The 17,520-nt window shown below is 43.8% G+C and overlaps 3 protein-coding genes across 3 annotated transcripts; 1 reads left to right on the top strand and 2 right to left on the bottom strand.

The window, feature by feature from the left end:
* Positions 1–135: 135 nt before the first annotated feature.
* LOC135165069 (sodium channel protein Nach-like) lies at positions 136–3,588 on the bottom strand. Its single transcript, XM_064126002.1, has 10 exons — positions 3,187–3,588; positions 2,725–2,931; positions 2,389–2,554; positions 2,067–2,212; positions 1,885–1,996; positions 1,407–1,713; positions 1,136–1,186; positions 822–1,005; positions 640–746; positions 136–527 (listed from the first exon to the last, which is right to left on the bottom strand). Exons 1-10 carry the CDS (start codon positions 3,351–3,353, stop codon positions 397–399), a joined length of 1,578 nt encoding a protein of 525 aa, XP_063982072.1. The 5' UTR covers positions 3,354–3,588; the 3' UTR covers positions 136–396.
* Positions 3,589–3,660: 72 nt separating this feature from the next.
* LOC135165059 (serine-protein kinase ATM) lies at positions 3,661–13,100 on the bottom strand. Its single transcript, XM_064125987.1, has 2 exons — positions 12,850–13,100; positions 3,661–12,238 (listed from the first exon to the last, which is right to left on the bottom strand). The coding sequence occupies exons 1-2, from the start codon at positions 12,919–12,921 to the stop codon at positions 3,797–3,799; spliced, it is 8,514 nt and encodes a 2,837-aa protein (XP_063982057.1). The 5' UTR covers positions 12,922–13,100; the 3' UTR covers positions 3,661–3,796.
* Positions 13,101–14,132: 1,032 nt separating this feature from the next.
* On the top strand, positions 14,133–17,493 carry LOC135165070 (inositol-3-phosphate synthase 1-A). Its single transcript, XM_064126003.1, has 4 exons — positions 14,133–14,304; positions 14,584–14,934; positions 15,092–15,532; positions 15,636–17,493. Exons 2-4 carry the CDS (start codon positions 14,815–14,817, stop codon positions 16,617–16,619), a joined length of 1,545 nt encoding a protein of 514 aa, XP_063982073.1. The 5' UTR covers positions 14,133–14,304; positions 14,584–14,814; the 3' UTR covers positions 16,620–17,493.
* The last annotated feature ends 27 nt before the right edge of the window (positions 17,494–17,520 follow it).

Genomic DNA, 17,520 nt, shown 5'->3' with positions numbered 1-17,520 from the left:
TCCTTTTTTTCCGATGAAAAAAATCAAAGAAAAGATTGATTTGTTTCCTACAGGATATTTCGCGTAATTCCCTATCAAGACTTATATAAATATTCATACTATGAACATCAGTATGCATAACTTCGTCAGCTGTAGCTGCAAAGATGCAGTTAAGATACGAACCACAAAGAAAAACACTGAAATATCTCTGCACGATCATCACTATTTATTTATTCATAATAATCATCTGAACATATTCACAGCTTTTAAATATAAATCCTGGGATAATTTGCGGTGGCGTAAACTCATAATTGGAACTACATTTACATTAGTGTGATAATGAATGGTGTCATCTTGAGGTCGATGTTACATAACAATAATACAAGATGAGGGTACAACGCTAATGACAGCGGAAATTTAACGAGAGAATTTCCGTTTCTTCCGCACGTAAGTGTCTGTGATGAGCCGAACTATGAAAAAATATATTATTTCAAATCCCGACATGAGACTGAAGCCTGCGAATAGTCCTAGAAGTCCTCCGAACGAGGCTGAAATCCAATTGCAGAACACATTTTAATATAAAATAAGAATGAACGAGTGCTGGATTAACAAATTTGGGAGAGGTAATTTTTAGGGAATGTTTCCCATCCTGGGTCATACCGAATAAATTCCGCCAATCGTACGCGACGTTCCTTCGATATTGAATCGATACCAGATCGCTGAAGAATATGTGGACAAGGCTCTGATTGTTGACATCCAGGCCCCGACTGAAACATCAAAATTGTCGGTGAAATACTGAAAAATCGTGGATTGAGGGTCAGTGCCTTGGGGATGATTCTTACAAAAGGTCCCTCTGGTTGTAGGACTTTGATATGTTAAGTGCCCCGGAAGATTCCTCCACGGGATACCGATACAACAGGCAGTCAGGTTGACAGCCACATGGCAGGTCAGAATCGTCAAAGGACGCGAACTTTGTTACGAGGCTACTGGACAGACGAGTACCCGGAAATGATGACTCGAAGCGACCTGAATCACCAGGAGCCAACATTAATCGAATCCATAGGATAAATTATTTATCTTCAAGACGTTTACTATCATTAATATTGTTGAATTATAATAAATAGATTAACATACAATGAAATTAATCGACACTCACGTTTATTATAATTGAGACATTGCACATCCCTCAAATTACAAACTCGAGTTTCTAAAAGAAAAAATTGAACTTTAGACTCCACTAAATGGAATTTACCTCCCGCAAATCAATAAAATAATTATTATAAATTAAAATTAATGAAAGCAATTCAACTTATTTAAAATCAAAGGGGGAGGGTATTTTTTTGGGAAACAATTGTCATGTCGAGCAATTTTAAGGGGAGAAATATTTGAGTGTTTGAATAGTCATTTTTTTTGTTGGGGTGATTTACCATTTTGGGGGTAATAATACGGAATACAGTTGCACAACGCTTTGATTATCGTAGCTCGACACTCGCCAACACAATTTGTGTACGTATACGAGGAATAAGTTAGATTGCTTGTATTTTCTATAGTTCTATATTTCGCATCCCCTTCGTCGCTGAACATACAGTTCCTAGTCTTGAGCGCCAGCTTCCTCACGTCGGGAGTCGTGTGCGTCTCCTCCGGGGAAATGCTCAGGAACACTTGGTACCCGGAGGCTATTATCTTACTCTCTGCGTTCCAGTCCGGATAGTCGTAGGGATAGTGCATGATAATCTGCCAGGGAATTGAAAAAATTATCGCTTTCAGTCTATTACCCACCTCGCATTTTTGAACCTTCCATACAATTAATTATATTCGTTTAATTAATTTTAAAAAAATTTTCGCCAGTTTCTGGCACCTGAACAAATTTTTTCAGTGAATTTTTTCCAAAGAATATATCCCCACTTTTGAACCATAAGCGCCCAATATCGTCGCGAAATAATCCGCCGGCTCGGGATTGAGGAGAAGAGTCAATCCTGTCTGATACCCACAGGCAGTAATTCTCTTCGGAAATTTCCTAAAAAATTATTAAAAAATTAATGAGTTCCTGACGCACAATTTGATGTTTTGAAAAATCAAAGATTTACTTTTTCTTCTGCGGTCTCGTTGCAATATAATTGAAACTGCAACAGATACCGTCTCGGGACAACGTCTCCCGGAATAATTTCCAGCAAGCGGTGGGAATCCCCTTCCACTTGCATTGGAGAATCAACTCCGAGCAGTTTTGCGAAACCTGGTAAGGATTTCATACAGAATTTTTGGATTTTTTGAGGATACAGGCGGCAGGAAACCTTATAAATATTCGGGAATGCCAGGGAGAGACATATTCAATAAAAATTACGAGGGGGAATTTTTTTGGGCCCCATTATTTTCTCTTGACAGCTCTCCCCGGGTGGAGGTTCTACTTACCGCTTTGACTACAGAGGGAATCGAATAATTATTATCATCGAAAATTTCCTGCAAAATTGTGAAATTTTTTCTTAAATTTCCCCCGAAAACTCCGGGATCTAGAAGTTCTAGCAGCAGTTGCATCTCTTTTATGATGTATTCTGGACTCAGGGTCCCCGGTAATGCCCTAAAAATCCATGTCAGTCTCGAATTAAACAATAAATAATCAAGAAATATCGAATTTTTCATTTGCAAAATTTTTCCACTCACTTAACGACGAAGTAATTTGCAAGATTTTGATTGAAATGTCAACCGATGACGGAATATTAATTAAAAATGATAAATGTGGTTATTTACAAGCCTCTCACGAATTCTGTAGTCTTAGCAAGGGACATTCGATTAAGATTGCAAATAGTTATAGCTGGAAACGGGTAATTCCAGATTCCTCTATGCGTCGACTCGATGACCGTCAACGTCGCTCGGGATGAGTTGTAGACCCAGGCGGTGTGCATCAGGAAAGCAGCGCAGGACAACGCACTGAATACTGTTATGCCCCAGATAATTCTGCCAATTGAACATGTTTCATTGAGTTCAATTGCGAAAATTCTACCCTTCGCCTTGTTTCGGTTAATTATTACTTGAATTCCTGTCATTTTTCCCTTCTGGAATTTACTTTCCATTACTATTCAATTCTATAATAATAAGTGTCGGAGACCAGAGAACTAAATAAAACTGACGAGTAGTTGGACATCCTTTCAGATTATGGCGATAAAAAACTGGGCCTTAATCAAACTATTAAATTAATTGATCGGCAATTACCGTTCGGTCTTCGATCGCTTCTCCTCAACCATGTACTTGTACCCATGGAGCCCAGTTTCCATGCAAAATTCAATCGCTTGTTTCTTCAGGGCTCGCCCCAACTGACTCGAACGTAATTTCAACGAATGTTCAGGAGAAATTTTTTGATCACTCGATTTCCCAATCATTTTGAAAAGTTATTAAAAAATTCACTTCTACGTTAATTCGAGAATTAATTTTCTCACAGTATTTAGTTTATGAATTCTTAGAACACAAATTCAATTGTGCTTTCCCGGATGTTTCAGCAAAACTGAACTAGACCCTAACTGTCGGCATTGATCGCGATGAACGCGACTCAAGTGTCTGGTCAATTCATTTATTATTAATATCATCATTGTTTATTGTTGTCGCACGCGAGGTGTTTCTATTTCCTGGCTGATAACCCCTGAAGTAATTACCGACTGTTATCAATGGGGGAGTAGAGTACAAAATATATAAAAAAGTATAAAACGGTTTTATTGTTAATCATCAGAATAAAATTCCAACTTCATTATAACCAAACAGCGTAAAAATAATGAGAGCCAGCACTGGGTAGTAAACATGTCATTAAATATTTATATCACAATAAAATTTAAAGATAGGCCTGCCAGCCGCAATAAATTCGCGAAAGATTGGCAGGATCTCTCGCCTGTTGAATGAGCCTCTCGACCTGTCCACCGATGCTCGTGGCTATTCCCTCCTCGGTACCATGGAGCTTCTGATCGATCCTTAATAGGGCTCTTTCCGCCATATTTGTCGGTTTAGCATCTTGTTCTCCAGAGTCGCTGAATCTGTTGGAGTCTTCGCTCTGCATCTTGTAGGCTTTATACGGTGATATGCTCCACGTGAATAATGGATCGTAAATGAGAACCTGGAGAAGAGTGATAATCATCTCCCTTCTGTCCCTCAATACCCCCATGGTCTCCTCGCAGCACCTCCTCATGACCCCCTCCACCCCAGCTACCCCCATCGCAGCCTCCATATCCCTCGTCAACCTGAACGGAATGGTCTCAGGAATGGGCAGGACCTTGCCTTGTTCAAAAGCAATTCCAAAATCAATATGCACAACCTCAGCAGTCGTCTGGTCGATTAAAACATTACTGAAGTGCCTGTCCCCAAGTCCCAGGATGTATCCCACCATGGACGTCGTCGCGACACTCCTTATATAAGCCATCCTCCTCTCGAACCACGTCTCGGGTGATGGAAACTTCTCCAGGAAGAAGTATTGAAATGCCGGATGTAAGTGCTCGCAGATCTTGAGGTAGACCTTGAGTCGCTCGTCGTTGGAGGCATTCCGTACTGCATCAATCATCCCCCGGCATTTTTCGGGCTTCCAGTCGTTGTTATGATACTTCTCATGCAAGCCATCCGGTCCCATCAGCACTGAGCTCATGGGGATCGTGTTGTCACACCATTGGAGAACTCCCGACTGCTGAGACAAGGAGACAACCTTGTACGTTCTGATGTTCAACTTTCTCCGCTTCGTCTCCTTGGAACTTCGAAACATCGAGTTCATGACGGTGAATACTTGCTGCATGATACTGTCGTTTTTTATGTCAGCGTCGACTTTAATCACTTGGTTATAAGTAATACCGTCCATTCCGACGCAGTAGATCTTCTTGGGGGCGTTGATCCCTCCGAGAGTTTCGAAGTTGCTCTTGAACTCCAGAATGCCAACAACATCATCGTAGTTACCGTCCGGTCGCACTTGTAGGTTTATAGTCGGTACCATGCAGTTCTGGAAGTTCTTGATCCTGTAGATCTGCTGGTTAGTAGGTATCTTCATTTCCATTCCAGTGCGCTTCCTATCAAATTTGTAGTAAGCCAACATCATTAAAGCTTCTGCCATCCTCGTCATCTCTTCAATTATTCTCTTGAGGTCAGTCCTCATGAGTTCGGCGAGAATCCTCTTAGCTGCCACTACTCTAACGGGTTCCGACGAAGTCTTCGTCTTCTGAAACTCGGTATCTTTATTGGTATTATGGAGGGACAACAAGCCCGGGAGTACGTGGTGCGGATGGTCTTTAGCACATCTCCGGACGAGAGAGTTTATCTTGCTCGAGAAGAGATTTCTTTCCGTACTAATGTGAGGAGCTAGTTGAGGGATCAATGCGATGAACTTGTGGCTAGGTATTAAGTGGAGGTAGTCCTCGAGGATGTTATTCAGCTGGTGATGCTCCATGTTTTTAAACCAGAGAGAGACCAGACGAAAGACCAAGAAGTCGTTGTAGTTATCGTCGATCAGGATCTTGCAGTAGTTCTCAACAGCCAGAGTCAAATACATACTCTGTTCCTTTTGAATTTTCTCGTACTCAGCCGAGTCGTTCTTGTCGGTTCTCTCGTTCTTGTGCATCGCGGAGAGAACATTCTTGTCGCCCTGCGGTTTCGCCCTGAGATCTCCTTCTCTCACGAACTTTGCTGTCTGCTTCAGACTCTCAAACAACGGTGTCTTCATAAATTCCGTTGTGTATTCATATTGAGCATCTACAAACTGTGCAAAGGCAGCTCTCGTATCATTCAGATTCTTCAAGTCTTCAGGTGTTAGCGATGAGACAGACTTGATGATCTCGATCGATCTTCGGTAATGCTCCTCAATAACTTGAGGCGTCTCTGACTTGGTCTCTGCCATCCAGTTGCCCCAGAGTTTGAGACTCTGAGCCAACAGCCTGGGGTTTATCTTCTTCTCTGGCTTCGTGATGATATTCCGAAGTAAGAACCTAGCTATCGTTTGATCGCCCCTCGTCCAAGCAAGAACGGCTTCTTGATAGTTCAGACGATCTTTCATCTCTTCTGAGAGGTAAGAAGTCCTTCCTAAGGACTCCAGTGCTCGCCCCGCTATGTGCAAGTGCCCTTGGGCTTGCGCAACTCGAGAGAGTTCGAGGTAGGTATCGACTATGGAATTCTTCAGTAACAAATCATCGCCGGAGTTATGACCAATCTTGAACATGGCTATCCTCTGAGAAAGGAGAGGCTCGATGTACGGAAAGTCATTTAGATTCGAGATGTCCTGTTGTCTCCAGTCGGCAATGACCTCCGGCCAGTGCTCGACTCTCTTCTGATCAAGTTCTTCAACCTCCCGCAGCATTTGGAGTTTCAAGAGCTTGGAATATATCGTCTGGCTACACTCGAGACTGATATTTCTGAAGGAATTGATAATGCTTAATCTGGCGTTCTCGATGGAATTCTTCACACCCGAGGAATCGGTCTCGTGGAGGCATTTGAGGGAGTGGTAGTGATGGTACTCGTAATCATTACTGCTTATCGTTGTCTTGCAGTCGGAGGTTGGCTTGCAGATCATGTTCCAGTCGGCGAGACGCCAAGCCGTCTCGTAAGCGTACTCCTCCACGTTCTCATCGTTCTTAATCGTGCTGAGATATTTACTCAGAAGGTGGTCTAGGCCCGTGTGCTGCAGAACAGTGATCATGCCTCTCGAACACGAGAATCCAGAGCTGAGCTCCACGTCCTGGGCGGTCATGGCTATGTCCCATTTTTTAAATTGAATGTAGTGTTGAACACGGGAGGACTGGTCCTTCAGATGAGAAAGCCCACAGCCGTGAATCGAATCCGGATCTCCGATCTTGATAAATGCTTCCCGGAGGATCTCCTGGAGGGCCTTGCCCTCGTCCGGACACGTCTCGCGGAGGTGATCAATCACCGATATGTTGTTACGGGGCCGGAGGGACATCTTGAGAGCCTCAGACGACAGCTCTGCGTATAGGAGGGAGGTGAAGTACGCTGAGCAGTACTGGGCGGCCTTCGCAATCGGGAGATAATTCAACTTCGACTCGAAATTGTTCGAAGATTGGATGCGGAGGAAGTTGACAATGTTCAACATGCACCTAACCGACTGATGGCTGAAGGTCTCCACCCTGGGCCCGGTCGGCGACAGTGTCTGCTCAACCAAATTAGCAGCCTGACAGTACCCCTCGAAAAATAAGTTGATGCACCAACAGACATGATCCAATAACTCCTCAACAGTGTTAACCAGCAGGAAGATCAGCCTGGGAAGAATGCTTTCACAGAATTCCACATTCAATTTGCACACAGGAATCAGGGAAGAGGTATACAACTCCTTAAAGCACCCAAGAACTGTGCAGGTAATTTTTTTGATCCAGGAAGTGTACGAACTCCCGTCCTCGCCCTTCCACATGTCAGTTCTCTCGATGAAGTACATCGCGCACTTTTCATCATCGACATGAACATCTCTGGTCCTTGCAGGCGACTTTATCAGGAACGGACGAGTGTTCTGGAGGATTCTTAACATCGCATCCCCTGTGTCGCCCTTCCCAAGGCCCTTCCTGTATTTCTTGATGATCAACTGCCCCCAGTGAGATGAATAAACCTTGTAAAGAGCCGCTGAAGATGCCTCTCGTAGCTCCAGGCTGTCTTCTATCAGATAATCCGACAGCTTTGAGATTATGGTCTCCGTCAGCATGTCGATGGCCTCCGCACTCTCCCGCAAGTGGCCCTCCTCAGGATGAAGGATCATTGTCGTCAAATCTGTAGGCCCCAGCTCCCCTAGACACTTGGCCGCCTCCAGAGCGATGCTCACGTTTGAAGACTCTGTCAACTTGATCAATCTGTACGTCAACCTGTGTAAGACACTGGCGGCGCAGTCCTCGGCGAAGCCCCTGAGTTTCTCCAGGTCCTTATACATCCTCTGGAGCTCATCTCGATGTTCGGACAACTGCCTCCTCAAGTGTATCAATCCCTCGATGCTGCAGCTCAGAGTCTTCTCTTGTCCTGCGTTGAGAAAGTGCTCCATCTCACCAGCCAATGACCAAGCCTCCTTCCTCGTCTCCTTCAGAGAGTTGTAGATGGCCCGAATTCCATCAAACTCTTCGGTGTTCGGGAATGCCCCCAAGGTCTTTATCGAATCCTGGAGATCCTTTGTGCTATCAGTGATCAACAGCTTCAAAATTTTAATGGCTTGTTTGTCTTTGGAAGACTGAATGATGGAGATCAAATTCGTGGTCAAGTAGTTGAGGATTCCAGAGACCTCTCTGAAACGCGAAGGGAGGAGCTTCTTCAGGAACTGGTGCATGAAATCCAAGACTATTTGGAGGAAGAGGGTGTTACTGTCCTTGAAGAAGTGAACGAGCGTGTAGGAGATATCGCGAACGACAAATGTCGACATTTCGTTGAAGTATTCCTCGCATATTTCGGATATCAACAGTTGGCAGAAAAAGGAGTAGTGGTGAAAGACTTTTAGTTTGTACTCGATCATTGTTTGATCGTAGATGTTCCTCACGAGGGTCGAGAGGATCTTCTGCACCATATCAGGATGCTTGACAATCAGATACTGAACGAGAGAACCTCTCGACTCCCCCATGACACATCTCTTCAACTCTTCTAAAGCCTTCACGATGACTTCGTACTTGAAATTGGGGACTGTCATCTTGGGAAAGTAAATGGGCACCTGAAAGTTCTCTATAAAGTGATCCCTGTCGTGGAGTCTCTGAATAAATTCCAGGAGAACATGTGATAACTTCTCCTCCAGGAGTTCTGGGAATTTCCTCACGTGAGTAAAGGGTCCTAAATTCGCCTTCAACTTGGTGTAAACGTCTTCCAAATAGTGACGGGCCGCTCGATCGGGTACTGTGACCATGGCAGCCAGCATCCAAGACAGAATAACTGGGAAATTATCCTCGATAGCTTTGGCAAAGGGAACACCCAAGCTCTGACACAACATCTCGATCTTATGGAACTCGTGGACCTCTAATTTAATCAGGATGAATATCCCGATATATGTCTCGTAGAAATCTACCTCCGATGGACACTTCGTCATTTTCCAGAAGCTCCCCATGGACGCCCCTTCCTGCATTCCAGTCTTCATCAAGTCGTAGAGATTGTTATTGATCAGAGTCAGTCGTTGGTTCTCCCTCGGGATGACAACTGACAGGATCTTCTTCATGAGATTTATGTCTTGATTTCGCTTCGTGTGAAGTCTGAACATTATGTTGAGGGCTTGAGGGTGGAAGACTCCACTGGCGTGAATGACAGTCCCCAAGACGTAGAGGGCAGTGACTGTTCGATTCACTTCCTCATCTTCCAGAGCTTTCGGGGATAGACCCTGGTCGAGTACAAAAATGCTATTGGTCTCGCTCATCTCAATCTCCTCGATCTTCTCGAACAGGTGCTTCTTATGGAGAATGGGAATCGCGTTTGAGAAGAGCAGGTGAAGTATCTTCAGAGATTCAAAACGCACAACGTACAGATCAGAGCTAACATACTTGAAGAGATCGCCAGGGGTCATCAGGTGATAACTCGACGAAGGTTTGAACTTCATTACTTTGTACATGGCATTCAGAAGAGTTGTCTGGATCAAAGGTCCTGAATACCCCTTATCCCGAGTGGCTATCGAAGTCCTGAGAACTTCTAGGAGCCCCTCATACTCGATCTCAGCCCTTGAAAAAAGCTCAACGAACCCTGGGAGAAGCTCGAGGATGCCCTTTAACCCGTCAAAGTCCTTGTTCCACAGCTGGAACAGATCCAGTATGAAGTTCCCAATGTGGACAAGGAGATCGTTGAGGAAAAATTCAGGTGGAGTTCTGAGGATTAATTGGAGAAGAGTAAGGGCCTTCCACAGATTTGCGAGAAATTTCGCTTCGTAAATTTCAGCTTTCAAGAGATTCTTCAGGACTTTAAACTGGCGGTCGGAGATTTTCACGCCAGACTGGAGGAGGGAGAACGCCGTGAGAACCTGATGAGTGCCAATAGTGATCTGTGATTCCTTCTCCTCGGACGAACTCTTCATCTCAAAAATCGTTTCATAATACTTAATCCCCAGTTGTCGCACGTCACTCGGTTCACTAATTTCCTCAAAATTCAGAATGACAAAGAGACACTTGAGCATTTCCCCGGGTGTACCTTCCAGGATAATCGTGGCTATTCTCTTGTGATATCTGGACGAGAATAGCGTCACCAAAGCTCGCAGGATCCCGGCTATATGAGCGTCCTCTCGCTCCAATTTTTGACTCCTGCTCATCGTTTCTAGCACGTCACCAAATTGAATAACAAACTCAGAGATCAATGACTCTAGCTCCCCTGACTCAACCTCCAGTTCTAGAAGATTGGACAGACATATCGCGACAATGGTCAACCTGGAGATGATAGGGCTGACGTCTTCTGGCAGTTCAGCAGGAAAGTCCAGAAGATCGGAGATCATTTCAAGACAAAAATTGAAGTTTTTCTCTGCAATCGAAAGCTTCAGGGGCTCCGATTTCTCCGGGCACTTGGTAACTTCCTCATCAAACAAATCCGTCTCAAAGTCCAAAGACAGATAACACTTCTGGACAGACTCGATGGCCCTCAGGTCCTCCTCGCTGAACTCCAGCAGATCAACTTCCTCTGGAATTTGGAACTTCGTGAACCGTCTGTCCCATGTCTTCAAAACCAGCCCGACGACGAGTCTAGACATCTTTTCAAGAGCATCTGATGAGAGAACCCTGTATCCTGGTACCTCCAGGCCCCATCTAATCAGCCTCTGCCTGTCAGACTCACCCTCCCACCTCCCAGAATTGGGTCTGAGGTCCTCCAGAATAACAACATGATCGCAGAGAACCAGAAGTGTCTCAACGCTTGAAGTGGACCACTTGATGGCATTCGTGAAGTAGAGATTAACGAAAGCATTGACATTGTGTACTCCTCGATACTCTATCAGCATCTGCAGCAACTTGTGGCCCTCCACTTCATTGAGGCCCTTCCCCAAAGCGATAAGAACGTTATCAAAAATCTTATCCCAATGCTTGCAGTTTTCTTTCTCAACATTCTCAACGCTCGTCCTCTCAATTCTGATCAACGTTCTCCCCAGACGACAGAGGGTATCCATGACCTTGGCATGCTTAGTGGCACCGGTGAACAGTTCGCTGGTGACTTTGAGAATCGGTTGAAAATGGCGAGGCTTAAGAGTCCTCGGATACTTCGTGAGGAGCGCTGTAAGCAATTGCACCACTGGCCAACGATTCTCCAACGTCTTTCTGCTAAATTCCTTACCGAGGAGGTCCAGGGGGGTCTCAATGCTGTGGGAGAGCTTGCGACGTTTGGTCTGAGGGCCCAGCGCCTCGTCATCCTCGTCCATTCCACTGTCATCCTCGTTTCTATAAGCTTCGTCCATCACAACCTGGTGCAGCACCTCAGCCCCTAGGGCCAGGAATGCTCTCCCCAGGAGGACAGGCTCCAGCGTTCTAAAAATCGAGTTCTGTATTGTCTGCATGATTTTCCTCCAGGTCGACCAGTTGTTCGCATAGGACGTGCTTTCCGCCCTTGTGGCACCTCTCGGGTGGTGCAGAAGGACGATGTGGTACAGTAGCTCGTCCTGCTCGCTTCCGCCTGTCATCAGGATGCTCAGGATTGAGGGGAGAAGTTCCTCTGTGAATTCGCACAACGTCCGCCGGTTCTCCGTACCAATCTGTTGGATTATCATCTTGAGGAGCTTAGAGGCTGGGTTGAGCATTGTCGAGGGATCGATCACGACGTCCTTGAAGAGCCTTGAGAGAAAGGGGAGGAGAGACAGGATTTCCCGGTGAAAATCCCCCCGTTGGCAACCGTACAGGATGGTTTTCCATACAATCCCGATCAGAATGACTTTGTTAGAGTATTGGGACTTGTAGAGTGTCGTGGAAATGGTCAGGACGTTTCGCCAGTCGTCTAGGGTCATCTGAGCTCGGTACAAAGTATTCGGGAGGATGCAATCGTGGAGAATCACCATGTACTCGTTGTGGCACTGAATATATATTGGATCGGTTACAATTTCGGTTATGAGCTGCATCAGGTTCGTGAGGTCTAGGTAGACCCTCGTGGGGGTGCTTGCGTAACGCATTATCAGGGCTAATAAGTAGCAACAGCTACTTTGACGTTGTACAGCCGGTTTTTTAAGGTCTCTTGTCCCTTTGGAGAGGTTCACCAGGCACTGGTGGCAACGCAGGAGGAGGGTGTTCCATGTCAGAGGATGCTGCGAGGTCAGCGAGTTCGTGGATATGCTGGCGCGGACGGATGTACTCGAGAGCGTCTCCAGGAGCTCACTCAAACCTTTCTGAAAAGGGAGTCTAGTTAAAAGAGGGTCCATTCATTTGTTGGAACGTCCATCCTTTTTTTGGGACTTCCAGAAGTCCCAAAAAAATAATCAGCAAATCTTCAAATAAAATCGGTTATTTGAAAATGATGACTGATTTTTTTTAACTGAGAATTTATTTCATAAGCAAGTTGTTTCAGGCGAAATGTGAACAAATATTTTTTGTATATAGCGAAGAAAATGTCCCAGAGGACGGCATACGCTACATGGCGTGTTTTGGAGTCCCTCATTATCGAGATAAGTCAACGTCAGCAAAATGTCAAAACAAAGTCTGTTATTTCGAATTGGCGATTCTACAGCCGATTTTTTTTTCTAATTGTCAATCCGTCTCGCCAATGAGTGAGTGAGTGGAATAATCATGTCAGGACATTTTTGTTAACAATTTCGCAATTGAATGGCAAAAAAATAGATGACCTTTTACTGAGATAATTTCACTCTCAACACGATGACAAATTGATCTTTCACCGAATACTGAGGAATCAACGTTTCCAGGTTTGATTGCGAATTTTTCCAGGATAATTGTGGGAATGGAATTATTGGAGATAGGATAATTGTTAAGGTTATAAACTCACCGACACTTCTCTAACCCCGGTTCCCTCCACTAGTCTGAGGTTGTGCTCGAGGTTTGAGAATAAATCTGACATTTTCGGAAATTTTCTCTACGTAATTCGTTACATCTTAAATACTTGAGGTGGGTTTATTTATGTAATTATTACTGAGATCACTTGACAGGCGTCCGGGAGATTTTCCTGCATCTTCCATCGTTTTTTTTTTTCTGACCGGTCCGGCGGAAAATTGAAGGCTTCCTGGGACTGTCGGCAGGGGGAGAATTTGAAAAAACTGGGTCAATAAGTGTCAAAATAAACAGAGACATTGCTTCCGATATAAAGAATCCCCAGATTATTCGGCTAATGAGTCAGTTGAACTTGAAACAAAGATGATTTGAATAAATTATCCAAAATATCCTGGGTATAAAAAAGTATGTCCAAATTAAATTGCAAATATTCATAAATACTTAATTTGCCAAAAAATCACGAGATGATTTTTTTGGTTCACCGAATCGTCTGCAGACAATGTCGAACTGACCTTCATCAATTCAATGAATCGATATGAATGTAATGTACTTGAATTATTCGTTGCCTCGTGTCGCCCTGAATCATTCGATTCTTCGGTTAATTTCGCTTCGTTAAACCACCGATTTTTATCTAACATAAATTGACATAACGTCACACCCATCAATTCTTCACTTTAAATTCCTTTCCTCCTAAATTTATCTAAGAATTGTTCTACAATCTGATGTTTGTCACCACATCATTAAGAAGAGAGAAATTCAAACAAAAATTTTATTTTTCCCCAATGATATTATATGATACATTACCCTGAATATATTAATAGCAAAACTGAAGAGATAATTAAATTGAATAAATAAGTTAATGATACTTTAATTAAATTTTTTATATCCTCAAGGTTTTTAATTCCAGGGAAGGGAACAAATACGTGTGCCTGAATAAATAAATGAGCAATACAATTCCGATTAAATTGTCCACGTAAATGAAATTTGATTAAACTCTCCCTGCATTCAATCGAAATTCCGTCTTTCCGTATTGAAGTGTTGACACACGTCTGTTCAAATTGACGTTCCGGAAGGTCTTCGACAAGTATCTTCTCGCGTTACATTTCCTCCTAAAATTCATTGACGTGGAGATATCGAGAAAAACTCCGGCCGAATTCAACGCTTTTCCTTATCACCCACCGATACAATTCGTAATCTGAAAAGTGTTTATCTACACTCATCAATACAAGAATTTCGCCTGGAGCTTGCATAGTCCAGCGATAAACCTGCCGGGGGGCATATACTTAACGACAAAATTTTTCTTATCAACCAATTATTAATGAACAGTTGAATGTGATTTCTCAGGGGAAAAAACCCGTATTAATATTTACCGTGCGCGCCGTGATTTTGTTAATAGAAATTCACCAACACATAATTTCTCAACGTGTGTGCAATTAAAAAATAATAAACACAGGTGATCAAATTCATTAATTTTTTATTCAGGAAAAAAATAAATTTTTGTCTTTCAAATTTCGAGCCGAAAAATCTAGTTCAAAAAATATCCGCAAAATTCCGCAGACTAAGTACTTTCATTATTTGATTAATTCGGCAATCGGTCAGAGAAATCAAATTAATCTCCAGACGGTAGGGTGGGAGTGTTGGTTCTTAAGCGCATGCCCCATCCTTTCGTCATCAATTGTCCACGTTCTCACGACGCAACAATATCGTAACACCGGCGTTTTATTTTTTCCAGTGATTTCCCTGCCCTTCTGGAGGTCAGAAAAAAGTTGAAAAAAATCATTCGGCTTTTGTTTTCCTTCTCTTAGTGACTCAGCACGTCTTATCAACGGTTTTGGAAGTCGTGACGTGTTAACGTGTCCGGGCACTTGTGAAAGATTAGGGAAAGTTATAAAACGGGGAGAGAGAGTCCAATAAGTCGAGAGTTCGATTCGTCTGTTTTGGAATTATTGAGGAAATTCTGGTGATGGCTCCGAAAGTCGTTGTTAAATCCCCCAAATTGAAGTACACTGAGGACTTCATTGAGGCGGAATATGACTACCAGACGACGAGGGTGGACACACAGGGGGATGGAGAAACAATAACTGTGAGAGGACTATTTTTTTATTTTTTAAGGATATAATTTTTCTACACGAATATCACATACGAAAAATGACAGGAAAACTGTTTTTGAAAATGTTTAACATTTTTTTTCGACTCTGCCATTCCCTGTAATCAAGTCATTAAATTTTTCCCGATCCTAGGTATCACCAGAGTCGACATCGCTCCTAATCCGCACCGAGTCCAAGGTCCCCAAACTGGGAGTGATGCTGGTGGGCTGGGGAGGGAACAATGGTACCACAATAACCGCAGCCCTCCTCGCTAACAAATTGAAGCTGTCCTGGGATACAAAGGAGGGCCCGAAGACAGCCAACTGGTACGGATCCCTCACCCAGGCATCAACGGTTTGGCTAGGAACCTCCGGTGACAAAGAAATTTACACCCCCATGAATTCTCTCCTCCCAATGGTGGATCCTGACTCGATTGAAATCGATGGCTGGGATATTTCCGATTTCAACATGGCCGACGCCATGAGTAGGGCCCAGGTCCTGGATATCAACCTTCAGAAGCAACTAGTGCCTCACATGGAGCAGTTGAAACCCAGGAAGAGTATTTATTACCCCGATTTCATCGCTGCTAACCAGGTAAGACAACGATTTTTTCAGAGAATCCCATTATTTTCCATGAGAATCATATGTTCGAAACAAATAGTTAAAAAACTCAGTAAAAACAAGAAAACCGTCATAGGAGTCTCGAGCAAACAACCTGATCCCCGGAACGAAGCAAGAGCAGCTGGACCGGATCCGCAAGGACATCTCCGACTTCAAATCCACGAAGAACCTCTCAAAGGTAATAGTCCTCTGGACAGCGAACACTGAGCGTTTCTCCTCAATCCTCCCCGGTGTAAACGACACAGCGGAGAACCTTCTCTCCTCGATCGCATCGAATCACCCTGAGATAAGCCCCAGCACAATGTTTGCCGTGGCAGCGGCTCTGGAGAACTGCACCTACATAAACGGCTCGCCCCAGAACACCTTCGTCCCCGGGGCTGTGGAACTCGCCGAGAAAACCGGCACCTTCATCGCCGGCGATGACTTCAAATCCGGCCAGACCAAGTTGAAGTCAGTTCTCGTCGAGTTCCTGGTGTCAGCGGGAATAAAGCCCGTCTCCATTGCCAGTTACAATCACCTGGGGAACAACGACGGCTACAACTTATCAGCGCCACAGCAGTTCAGGTCGAAGGAGATCTCCAAGAGTAACGTTGTCGACGACATTGTCGAGAGCAACCGAATCCTCTATGGGGAGGAGGAGAAGCCGGACCATTGCATTGTCATCAAGTACCTGCCCTACGTGGGGGACTCCAAGCGAGCGATGGATGAGTACGTGTCGGAGATCATGCTGGGGGGCCACAACACGATCATCGTCCACAACACCTGTGAGGACTCCCTGTTGGCGAGCCCCATCATCCTGGACTTGGTGATCCTGGCGGAGTTCTGCTCGAGGGTCTCCGTCAGAAGGAGGGAGGCCGAGGGTGAGGACTTCCAAAGCTTCAGCAGCGTTCTATCGTTGCTGTCTTACCTCTGCAAAGCTCCTCTTGTGCCCAAGGGTGCTCCAGTCGTCAACGCACTCTTCAAGCAGAGGGCAGCTATTGAAAATGTCCTCAGAGCCTGCCTCGCCCTGCCACCCGTCAATCATATGTTGCTGGAGCACAGGATAGCGCTCGGGCATTAGGCAATGAGGAGACTGTAAGTAGTGAGGATACTTTTGATACCTGCTGTGCATTTCAGGGAGGGGAGGTGTCTTTGAGTGGAATCAGGATGGGGGTTGGGGACTTTAGTGGCGGGAGGGGCTCCAGGGTTCACTAGTTTTTTATAAGAATTTTTTGAAAATGCCATCTTGATTGTTTTCATTTTTTAAGCCTTAAGAAATGACAATCAATTGGTCTTCTGGTTTTTAATCCTTCTGAAAAACGGGTGAAAATGTTTGATGTTTTAATGAAAAAAAAAATTATTGGAAGTGTTTTAAAAATCTGTTCCACTCAATGACATGAATGTAGTGCATTCTATTTAGCTATACCTAGATAGACTAATCAGAGAATTAAAAATTGAAACAATTTGAATTGATTATGAATTGACTAATTAATGAATTAACTAATTACCAGTAGATGATGATTTGTCGTTTGGAATTCTGTTGAAGAAATTTCCATTCTAGTTATTTTGATGAATTTGCCATGGATTGATAATTGAAGTAACAGTAATAAAAGTATATTTATACAACATAGAGCATTCTATTTTCGTGCAGTGATGGAGGTGGTGATAAAAAATGAATGAAGGACCAAGTATTCTCGATCAATTCTTCTACACGCAATATCAAACTCCAGTATTACCTAGTATTTTTTTACTGTTTTTCGAAAAAAAAATAAAGCATATGGTGATCTGTCTACAATGGGAGGGCAATGAATTCATGTATTTGATGAATGATTTAGTGATGTTGGTAATTAGACGGTAAAATTACTGTAGACATTAATGTAACAATTTTGGGTTTTTCGATTGTATCAAAGTTTGGTGTTCATAATAAAGAGAATCTGAAATGCTGAATGTAACAATTGATTATGCACTTTTGATTAGCTATT

Source organism: Diachasmimorpha longicaudata, chromosome 8 (assembly GCF_034640455.1).
Source record: "Diachasmimorpha longicaudata isolate KC_UGA_2023 chromosome 8, iyDiaLong2, whole genome shotgun sequence".
NCBI lineage: Eukaryota > Metazoa > Arthropoda > Insecta > Hymenoptera > Braconidae > Diachasmimorpha > Diachasmimorpha longicaudata.
Note: the sequence above shows the minus strand (reverse complement) of the source record. Positions and strands in the feature narration are given on the sequence as shown.

Bases quoted from the DNA above. Each gene is read 5' to 3' on its own strand.
- LOC135165070 (XM_064126003.1), top strand. From the start codon at position 14,815: ATGGCTCCGAAAGTCGTTGTTAAATCCCCCAAATTGAAGTACACTGAG. The intron at 14,935-15,091 runs GTGAGAGGACTA...TCCCGATCCTAG, and splicing joins GGGATGGAGAAACAATAACT to GTATCACCAGAGTCGACATC. The intron at 15,533-15,635 runs GTAAGACAACGA...AAACCGTCATAG, and splicing joins ATTTCATCGCTGCTAACCAG to GAGTCTCGAGCAAACAACCT.
- LOC135165069 (XM_064126002.1), bottom strand. From the start codon at position 3,353: ATGATTGGGAAATCGAGTGATCAAAAAATTTCTCCTGAACATTCGTTG. The intron at 2,932-3,186 runs GTAATTGCCGAT...TTCAATTGGCAG, and splicing joins AAGCGATCGAAGACCGAACG to AATTATCTGGGGCATAACAG. The intron at 2,555-2,724 runs GTAAATAACCAC...ATGGATTTTTAG, and splicing joins ACAGAATTCGTGAGAGGCTT to GGCATTACCGGGGACCCTGA.
- LOC135165059 (XM_064125987.1), bottom strand. From the start codon at position 12,921: ATGTCAGATTTATTCTCAAACCTCGAGCACAACCTCAGACTAGTGGAG. The intron at 12,239-12,849 runs GTGAGTTTATAA...CTCCCTTTTCAG, and splicing joins CCGGGGTTAGAGAAGTGTCG to AAAGGTTTGAGTGAGCTCCT.